This window comes from Typopeltis vanoorti, chromosome 4, assembly GCF_054136105.1.
Source record: "Typopeltis vanoorti isolate ZY-2024b chromosome 4, IOZ_Tvanoo_1.0, whole genome shotgun sequence".
Lineage (NCBI taxonomy): Eukaryota > Metazoa > Arthropoda > Arachnida > Uropygi > Thelyphonidae > Typopeltis > Typopeltis vanoorti.
The window spans coordinates 11,138,594-11,150,000 of NC_143552.1; the positions used below are offsets into that span (position 1 = coordinate 11,138,594).

General features: G+C 35.6%; 1 protein-coding gene across 2 annotated transcripts in view; it reads left to right on the forward strand.

Annotated features, from left to right (window-relative positions):
• Window positions 1–1,344: 1,344 nt before the first annotated feature.
• thoc5 (THO complex subunit 5) overlaps window positions 1,345–11,407 on the forward strand; it is a 514,059-nt gene continuing 503,996 nt past the window's right edge. For both annotated transcript variants that reach the window (XM_090391636.1, XM_090391637.1), the window contains exon 1: window positions 1,345–1,527. In XM_090391636.1, coding sequence (XP_090247762.1) covers window positions 1,390–1,527 — 138 coding nt within the window. In that variant the 5' untranslated portion in view covers window positions 1,345–1,389. The remainder of the gene's footprint in view (window positions 1,528–11,407) is intronic.

Here is an 11,407-nt window from a genome sequence, read left to right on the forward strand (position 1 = left end):
AACTTTCCACCCAGCTGTTATTGTAGTTGAAATTTCATTTTCAAATTTATAATTGTTTGTAATGATTTGTCATAGATATTTATATGAATTCACTATTTCAATCTGCTTTTGATTTAATTTAAATTGTTTTCATTCTGAAATATTTGAACTATACATTATTTTTGATGTAGCTTAATGGAAGTGGAGTGTGTCCTCCACGGCGATAGACTGCCCGAAGGAAGAGAGTCGCAAGTTCTATTCTAGTCGCCGACTAGAGGAACTCTTACTGAGATTTTTTCGACGGTTTCCCGTGTCAGTCGATCTTTGGAACAGGCAAGCAGGTTTTTTCTCTCGCAAATCCGGGTTTTTTCTTCTTGAAAACACAAGAATATCAACCATAGAACCCACACTGTTATCAAACAGTAAAACACAGTGTTAAGACGAGGGACCAAGAGATGACTGCACTTGTCAGCCGCATCTCTTCACTGGTGCCATGTATAATTAGAGAAAACCTTGGGCCAGTTATTTCTGATTGGCTACCGGTGGAGATTGATCTTCTTCCCTCCAAAAGTTAGACAGGGCTAAAACTCCCTCGCCTATTCCCTATTGAGGAATAAAAGGTGTTAGTTGATTTTTTTAAAATTAATTTCGATTTAATCATATTTAATTGTAGGCCTATATCCAGACTTACTTTATTTAATTCAATAATATATGCTATTTGTTATTAGAATGTTATCATCAGCGAATCGTCGATTGCTTCAGTATTCTCTATCAATATTTAGTACTCTTTTCTTCTAATTCAATTTTCTTATAGCATATTCTAAGACTGCAGGAAATAATTTTGTGAGATGGAGTCTCCCTGTTTCACTCCTCTTTTTATTTCTTTATCTTTTTCTTCCATTTAAATTTATTACTGACGAACCTCTCACGTATATCTTTGTAAATATGTTGGTATATATATAATCTATTCCTATATGTTTTTAAACTTCAAGCATGTTACACAGGTCTGTTGAGCCGAAGGCTTTTTCATAATCTATGAGAGAGGAATCTCGTTGTTTGACTCCTCTTTTTATTTTTATTTTTATTTTTATTTCTCTTTCTTTTCCATTTAAATTTATTACTGATGAACCTCTCTTATATATCTGAATTAATATGTTAATATAAATATAATGTTTTAAAGTTTCAAGCATTTTAGATAAGACTATTGAGGCGAAGGCTTTTTCATAATCTATGAAAGCGAAAGAAATTGATGTATTATTTTTTTGTTAATATTGTAGTTTAATAATCAGATTATACTTATACAGTTGTTGATTTCGGTGTAATAGGTGTCGCTTTTTTTGTTGAATGTTTGGTATGGTGGAAAGAAGTGTGAGTGATGTGTATTAAGTTTGAATTTTATTTCTGTAGACTATGAGTAAATTGCAAAAACAGGAACAAGGGCATATAGTTAGAGAGAAGAAAGTAAAGAGAAGCAAGAATCAGGTGGAAACTTCGAACGTAAACTCAGCCGTTTCAGCCCATTTTACAAGTTCGAATACCTCTATCAACGTAGGTCTTATTGTATATATTTTCATATTGAGCACATTTATGGATAATTTTTCATTGGTAATCGCGTGTTGTATTTTGTTTATAGTGTAATATAAGACAATCTTTCGATATTGATAAAGAGAGTGCAAAATGCAATTGTTCCTTTTCAAAAATCAGATGGCAACTTTCCATATTGGCTATGCTGTTCTCACCTCACCTCACCTCTGCCGGTTACTTTATTCGTTATTTTATTTATTTTGGTGTGTCTGTGTGTGTGTGTATATATATATATATATATATATATATATATATATATGGATACGTGGGGATATTTATTTTTCCAAATACCGTCACTGATTTTGTCAGCTGTTCTACTGCTGATTCTTATTGTGTTTTATGTATAGGCGAGAAGACGCTCTTGAGTTCGTCTACTTCTAAATCATAATTCGTTCTCATGCGGTCAGTTAGTTGTTCCAGCTCTTTCCACGAACAACCAGATTATTATTAAATCTGAAGCCACACTTCACTGCATGAGAACGCAAAATGTTATACATTCTGCTACCTTCCTATGGTATTTTTGTTTGTGCCCTCTGGACCAATTTTGTTTTTCTGCATTTCAAAAACGAAGTTTTCTAGCAATGGAAAAAAAAAAAAAACCTGTTACCTTCCTACGATATTGCCTACCACACCTTCAATTGAAGAAGCCTATATACAAACTCCTCTGTATAACAAGAATTGAACTCAAGCCTTTAATGGTGTAACTTTGCTATTTGAGTTGACAGCAAATTTTAAAGTTTTAAAATTTTAATGCTGACCTGGTCAGCACTAATATATGTGATATTCTATTAAGGAGACTATCTGGCCTTGTAGAATTTAGTGCTTTGAATTCAAATACTATCCTCACCTTTGTTTTAGCACTCATCAATCCATATGGATGAAATATATCAACAGTTTTATGTTTTGCACCTATGTTATTTCATTGGTATCTGAATTTAATTTTCATTCCAATTAAATATACTGTTCACCGTGGCAATGAGACTGGCATTCTTGTATGACTTTGGACCTATTATTCATGACAGTGATATTCCACAGGAAAGAAAGTTCAGAAAGACATTCTTTAGGAGTATGTTAAGTGCTTTCACTGACCTTAAAGATCAGTGAAAGCACTTAACATACTCCTAAATTTTCTGAGGGCCAATGATTTAGGTCATGCTGAGAAGTGCTGTACTGGCAAACTCTTTTTTTCTAGTACTTTTCCCCCCTCTCCTTTGTGTGTGTATATATATATACACACACACACACACAAATATATTTCTTCTCCTTATATATATATATGTGTGTGTGTAAGCATAATTTTGGAGAAGAGCACTGTTTTTTTTATTTTTTTTATTTTTTTTGTGGTTACCACCCATGAAAGATTATTACTAAACCTGTTGTGTATTTTTTGGGTGGGAAAGGATTTTTTTTTTTTTACATTTTTGTCAATTTCATATATTTTTTTTTGTAATTTTTTTATTTTAATTTATTTTTACATAGTCCTGAATCTCTGCTCTAGAGACTAAATCTGCAACCTTTTCAGCCACTTCAGGAGGTGGTCTCACACTGGGAGATGAAAGTCATCTTCCACCTAAAGACAGTTGCAAACATCCATGTCCATGGCAGGATTCGAACTCACGACCTGTTGGTTGGCGAGTGGGTATGCTAACCACTCGGCCAACGAAGCCAGCATTAGGTTAGTTTCCTTGTAAAACTTACAAGGAAACTAACTTTTATGTGACACCTCCAGGGAGTCCAAAGACTCATCGAGGGAGAGTGTGCCAACAGCATTGAATGATTGATCCCTTCCAACTACTAACTGCGCTCGAACTTGCTTAACTTTTTTGTGAGCCATTAGTAGCAGAGGCTCTACCAATTGACCAACCTTTGCTGGCTATGACAGAAAATAGTAAGAGATATTTAGTTTAGACTTTTTTTCAGAAAAAGATCTATATCCATTCACTATTTGCTGTTTTGTCCACTTTACAATATGTCTCCTGAACGTCATTTCTGATAAATAACCTTTATCTGTTTCTTACAATCCACTCTTTTAGTAGTATATAGTTTGTAGTCTCTTCAGGCCAAAAATGGCCTTGTACCTGAGAGTGTTAAAATGGCAGACATACTTTTTCAGTGTCATTCTGTTTAAATTGTATAGGATAGCCACATCATCTTTATTCAGCATTTCCCTTTTTAGTTTTTAATATCAACAAACTTAAAACCATCCCAAATATCATTGATGTAGCAGTGGTTGGTGGTCCAGACCACACCCTTAGTCACCTGCAGTCTAGATTTTGGTCTGCCATATACTTTTTCAGGTCTCTCTATGGCCTGAATTGGTAATATGGAAATATTACCAATTCAGGCCCCTGATAACAATTCAAGATAACAATTCAAGACCCTGAATAACATCAGGAAAAATAAATCTATTAAAGAATAAAACAAAACACAACATATAGAGAAGAACAAAATACATGATAGAATTACTACACGAAGAAAGTATAAGTTACCTTATAGCAGAAAAGATTTTTAGATAAACTAGAAACATTAAAAGACAAAAATACACAGTAAAAGAGAAAGACAGCCTTTAGAAAAGCTAACGACGAACTACATTTTTACCTGTATATGAAAAAAATTTTCATGACTATGGCCAGATGTAGACATAAATTTATTGCTGACATGTCAATAAATTATATTGCACAAAAATTGTGTTATAAATTTCATACAAATTAAATTGCAATACTATTTTTTGGCAAAAGTTACAAATTTCCTAATGATGTAGTTAAGGAATTAATGTACAGTGCTCTCATTAAACTATGTAGAGAGACATGTTTTCACCGTGAACTGCAATTCAGCTCTCACAACATCGTACTATGCTTGGCACAAAGTGATTCAGGAGTTCTTGAGGACAACTGGGCCACTCCTTCAGAGCAATGATAAGGCTTTGTTGGTTTTATGGAGGAGGAATTTTGAGCAGCAATGTGTCTTTCTATTGCTTCCCAAACGTATTCCATGGGGGTTGAGATCTGGGAAGCATGCAAGCTATTCATTTCGATTAGTATTCTCGGTCTCCAGAAGTATCTCCACTGCTCATGTATGATGGTGTGTGGTGTTGTCATCCATAAAGATAAATTCTTCACATAAAGCACCATGGAACAATTGAACACGACATTGAAAGACTGCTGTGATATCGTTCACTCAGTCATAGTCTCTTTTTCCAGCACTTATAGCTTGGTGCATCCATTAAGCATATCTCCCCACACCACGATCTAGCTCCATCTTATCTATCCCTTTCAAGAACATTCTCGTAATGGTAAGCAGTACCATTTTCACACTAGATCAAGTACCATATAGAATTGAAGGAAAGTCATTTGTATATTTGCCCACTGGTGGTGTCTTGTCCAATTTTTATAGATACAACACCACTGAAAAATGTGTTCTACTATGAGCTGTGGATAAAGGGATGCAGACTACATGCCTTCGGGCATATAGGTCGTCTTGCCAGTTTGTTGAGATATCCACATATCTGTGCTCCATGGAGCTGACTTGCAAGCTGACCTTGTATTGTATGGAGATTCCATGATATGTGGAGTGTAAAATAGAATTCTAGGAGTGCTAGACGTGGAATGATAGTGTGACTATGGCAATTAAGTGATGTAGATGAGATGATTGTGATGGTGGGTATGACCTGAGAGGTAGTATGAATTGGGTAGTGAATGATCTGAGGTTAATGCTTGAGGTTTTTCTTGTAGACAAGCTTATAACGTTAGTTAGACATATTTCTAATTATTTAGGAAATGACAGCATAAACTAAATTATTAATTATAAAAAATTTAGGTAATAACTACTTATATTTCGACAGTGTTAACATTGCCATCTTCAGGAATCACAAATCAGCTTCAGGGATCACAAAACAATATGGGCATGCAGACACTCACACACTAAGCAAATGAGACTGAAGAAATTAAAGTTTATCTTCATGAAATTCTGTCATGTTGGACCATCATTTTATATTTTGGAAGGACTTCAGAATTATATAAGTAAAGTGGATGTTAAATCCAACATTATTTCAAAGCCGAATGTAAAAACTATGAAAGTTTCATAAAGTAAGTTGACCAGAGAGCTTAGTTTTCACATTTGGCTTTAAAATAATGCTGGATTTAATATCCACTTTACTTACATAATATTGCATTGCTGAACTGAAGACATTTGGCTCATTATTTTAGTAAATACTTTTATGCACTGACTGAGATTTCGTTTATGAAAAATACATTTCTCTGATATTTCAAGTTCCATAGTACTGAATGAGAGTTTATGCTCTCTTAAGGTTTCTGCCTGGTCTCTGAGGAGAATCAACCAGTTCGAAAAAGTTGTCAGGCCATTCAAACCTTATCAAAATGGGCTAATAAAAGGCAAATATATAGATGCCCGGGCGGCACCTGTGTCATCTGTAGTAAGTCAACTCGTGAATGCTGATGAGCGTATCCCCATAAACTCTCTGGACAACTTACTTTGTGAAACTTTCATAGTTCCTACATTTGGCTTTGAAATAATGCTGGATCTAATATCCACTTGATTTTTATAATTTTTGCATTGCCAAACTGTGAAACCTTTTGACTTTTTATTTTAGTAAATAGAGAAATCAGTAGAACATCTCTTTACATATATTTTATTGATTTAACTTTATTTAATTTTATTGATTTAATTATTGATTTTATTGATTTGATAGCATGCAGTTAAAAGACATAATAGCCATTTGAAAATGAGAAAAATAGCAAAACAATTTTTAGAAATAATTAAGAATATATATATATATATACATACAGGTAACCCTCGTATAACGCGGTACTTATACAACGCGGTTTCGATATAATGCAGTCTACAATTTCTAGTAACCATTTATTTATTTTTTCATATTTTTTACCGTGGGACTTAAAAATCAAATTTTATCTTTGTTAAATTTCTGTCTGCCCGTATCGCGCATTAGTTATACGTATCGAATTTAGTTTTATTGCATCACTGAATAAGATAATGTACAGAAGCTTTTGCAGTCTGTGTCATTCTCAACAAATAGTGCAATTAGAGACAGATGGAATAAAAACGGCGCTAAGTACTAAATCACATGTCCCCTCTCACAGAAACTATGCTGCATAGACTTAAGCAAAACCATATGTTGCACTGAAACACAGTATCTAACTAAAAACTATTGTTCAATTTTTCAATTATGAAATAAGTGTTTGTTTTATTGCATTTGAAATTCTCGATGTCATTATGACAGATCATAAAGGCTAACTTAAAATTAAAGACTACCAAGAATTGAAACATGCCATATAATGAATGTGTGAGTTTGTCTGCTACCTCCAATGCAAACAAGAATTCCATAAAATTCAACCAAGGGTTGAAACATTTGTGTGAGTTGAGCCAGTCAGTAATGAGAAGTTCCATCGGAACGATAAATGACACCCTGCTGTGAATGTGTTAAAACTAATAGTGAATGTTGTTATGACAGTTTCAGATGTTATGGAATTGGATTGAAGAGAATTAGCATTTCAACTCAACACTTGTCGGTTGCTTTTGTCTTTGGGTCGCATGATCTTTTGTTAATACTGCACAATCATATGCATGTCTTTATAGCTGCTGTCTTGTGTAAAACAAAATTCAACTTGCACGTATTGTAATGATTAAAAAAAAACTTGAATAACTTAAGCGTATAAAAGGATATCACCTGTAAATCGTTGAACGTGCCCACAAAATTCTCAGACGTGCCACAAGTTCGCTATCTAGGATTTACTGTATAAAGTGTTTATTGTTGAAAATTGTCTTCATTTTCTGCCAGGAAAGTGCATTTAAAATCATAAGTGTGTTAATCTCAAGCTGAGCAGTTTATTTTCTGGTGAGTTACATACATATGAGAATTATACAAATGATATCCAAGAGATTTCAAGTGGTGATGATCTCCGGCCACTTAATGAACATCTACGAAATGTTAAGACAGTGATGACGATTAAAATATGTGCTTTATTTTATTGTGTCTAAAACATTTATGCATTATGTGCAATGAAATTTATGTACAATTTGTAATTTTTATAATTTTATACTATGTATTTGTCTTATAGTTTGTTTTCTTAACTTACATGAATTATCTGAATTAAATAAAAATATTGTTTTTGTTGGATATGTCATTGTTTATATCATTTAAAAAAAAAAAAAAACGATTTCGGAACCTAACCCAACTTTTTCTATGTGATCTAAGTCTCATATAACGCGATTTATATAATGCGGCATTTCTATGGAACCTAACATCCACGTTATATGAGGGTTACCTGTATTTATATATGTAGAAAGTATTTTACCTTGGGTATAATAAATGTTAAAGATAGCAAGCTATTTTCACCCAAAGATTGTCGGAATAAGTGAGATGGTTGGAAGAGGATGACATTCTGACAGGAATAGAGATGGAATGGTATGATGTGTTTCGTGAGGATAGAAGGAGTAAAAAGGGAGGGGGAGTGCTATTTGATAGAGAAAGAGTTATGTCCATATAAAGTAGAGATGCAAGATGGAAATAGTGCCAGTGGTTTTGAGGCAGTATGGTGAGATAGAGATGAATGGAATCAAATACTTGGTTGGATGTTGTTATAGACCAGGTAATGTGGATGATGGTGATAGTGAAATGTATAGTCAAATTAGCCAAGCAAATAAGAAAAGGGTGATCATAATTATGGTAATATAGACTGGAATGATGAGATAGCAACTGGAAGTAAAGAAAATGAGTTTCTTGAGTTTTTGAGGGATAACTACCTCAGACAGTATGTAACAGAGGGCACATGAGAATTAAGGGTCTTGGATTTGGTCATCTCATCAGAGGATGTAATTATAAATGAGGTGTCAAATCATCCACCAATTGGTGAGAGTGACCATGAGGTGATTACCTGAGTGGTTGCCAGCAGTGTGAGGACTCCTGTGAGAAAAGAGTATATGTGGAACTACAGGGGTGGGGGTGATTATGAAGAGCTCAGGAGACAGCTTGCAAGTGTAGCTTGGAATGAGGAGTTAGCTGGAAAAGAGATCATTGCAGCTTGGGGGGATTTTCAGAAACTATCTAGTAGATGCAATGTCTAAATGTATTCCAAGGGTGAGAAGGTTAAATAAGGTAGGTGTGAGATGGATGAATAAAGAGATTAAGCATGCGATACAGAGAAAAAGGGCATTGTGGAGGCAGCATAAGAGAAGTGGAAATAACCAATTTCATGAGGTCTACAAAGACCAGGCAAGGAGGGTGACTTGGTTGGTGATAGTAGCTAAAGAGAGGTATGAACAGCAGGCTACATATCGAAAGAACTCCTAGGGAGTTCTTTTGATATGTAGCCAGCAAAAGAAAGAATGATTATGGAAGGATGACATTGATTGGAGAAAATGGTTATAAAGACAGCTGTTGCAGAATGTGTGGTGGAGATACTTAATGAGCAGTTCATAAAGATCTTTCAATCTTGTGAATGTGACCTCATGGAGAGATTGAGAGCAGTTGATGATGGGGAGGAGGGACTGACTGTAAGTGAGCAAGAGGTGCTTGGGGAGTTGAGTAAACTAGATGTAAATAAGCGCGTGGGACTTGATGATATATCATCACATATTCTGAAGGAATATGCCAGGGAGTTGACACCTGCCTTGACATATTTTTTTAATATGAGTCTTGTACTTGGTCAAGTTCCTAAGGAGTGGAAGGAGGGCAAGATTGTGCCACTTATAAAGGAGGTGATCGAATTCAAGCATCAAACTATAGGCCTATCTGTGTGTCAGGTGTTGTGGTTAAGTTGTTGGAAAAGCTTGTGAGAACTTAGGATCCAGAGTTGAGTTGACAACAATGGTATTATCTTTGATGGACAGCATAGATTTTCTAAAGGGAGGTCATGTTTTAGTAATCTACTTATTACATAAAGTGACTGCTTCCTTGGACAGAGGAAAAGGATATACAGTAATATACTTAGATTTTGCAAAGGCTTTTGATAGAGTACCTCATGATAAGTTGACAGTCAAACTAGAGCAGTGAGGTTGGATATTAGATTAGTGCATTGGATTGGAGATTGGCTATCTGATAGGTATCAACAAGTTGTGTATCGGGGAGCGATATCCAGGAAAAGGAAAGTCACCAGTGGAGTGCCTCAGGGGTCTGTTTTGGTGCCATTACTGTTTAACTTGTATATTAATGATATTGGCGAAGATTTGGATGGAGATGTTCAGTTGTTTGCAGATGATGCAAAGTTGGGACGAACCATAAAGAGTAGTGAAGATGTTGTGTGGCCTTGCAAGAAGACTTGAATAAATTGAGTGATTGGGCACGGAAATGGGGATGCGAGTTCAATGTTGCAAAATGTAAGGTTTTAAAATTTGGAAAACAAAGATGGGATGCAGAATTCATGCTTGGTGAGAATATATTGTTGGAGGTAGAGGAAATAAGAGATCTGGGGGTGATAGTGGATAAGGATCTAAAATTTAGGGGACACATCGCCAAAATTGTGAAGACAACACAAAGGCTTCTGGGAGCAATGCAGAGGACACTGACATGTAAAAGTAGGGAGATTCTTGTTCCGTTATATAAGGCTTTGATTAGGCCACACATGGACTATTGTGCCCAGATTTGGTCACCGGGTTTTCAGAAGGATGAAGAGATGTTGGAAAGGGTCCAAAGGCGACTGACTAAGGTAGTTTCTGACCTCTGGAATGTTGAGTATGAGGAAAGATTGAGAAGATGTAATTTGCAGAGTCTGGTGGACAGGAGGAAGAGGGGAGATATGATAGACCTACAAGTTGGTAAGGGGTTGTTATAAGATCACTGGTGGAGAAGTTCTACAGAGAATAGTGGGAGATCAGGGGAGAACCAGAGGGCATCCCTGGAAGCTGTATAAAGAGAGTGTGAGTAGGGGGCGCAAGAGGCAGGTTTTTTTGTGCAGAGTTGTGAATGATTGGAATGCCTTGCCTGAGAGTGTGGTGTCTGCAAGGAGTTTGAGTGTGTTTAAGACACGGTATGATGAGATGTGTGTGCGATAAAGGGATCTCCCAGATGAGTCTTTGACTCCTTGAGGTCTTGGGTAATAATAATAATAATTTTAAACCTGGTTTTATTCCATTTCCCAAGTAAGCAAACAGACAAGTATGTCAAATTTGCACCTGCAAGTATTGCAAGTCTGGGTGACCCCCACACGTAGTGCAACTTGTGGTAAAGGTGGATAAGCTCTGATCACTATTCTTCATATTTACCCTTAATGCAAAGCACATTGCAAATCTAGGTGACTTGCAATACTTGCAGGTGCAAACTTGACTTACTTGTCTGTTTGCTTAATTTGGAAATGGAGTAAAACCAGGTTTAAAATAGCTTGGTATCTTTAACACACACACACACACACACACACACACACACACACACACACACACACACACACACACACACACACACACACACACACACACACTTTTATGAAAAAATTGAATGACTAGAACCGAGATTTAAGTAAAAAGGTTTTAATATAAAAACACTACTAGTTTCGACCTGTAACAGCCTTCTTCAGGTGACATTATAAAAGAAAGAAAAAACACTAAACATTGAAGGTTAAAAGACGATGAACAACATAGACAGTCTCTATACATAATTAGCATGAAAACGTTGAAGCTGTTCTTTCGTTTGTTGCATTGTTGGGAGAGTGCATGCGCATGCTTTCAGCCTCACGTGAACGCCAGTACATGATTACAGCTGAATGACTATCTGGGAGGTTGTAGCTCAAGTTATTTAGATGAACAGGATTGAAGATGATTTCTCTAGATTCCACGATTTTTCTCTAGTTCGTCACTGCAACGGAAGATGTTAGTA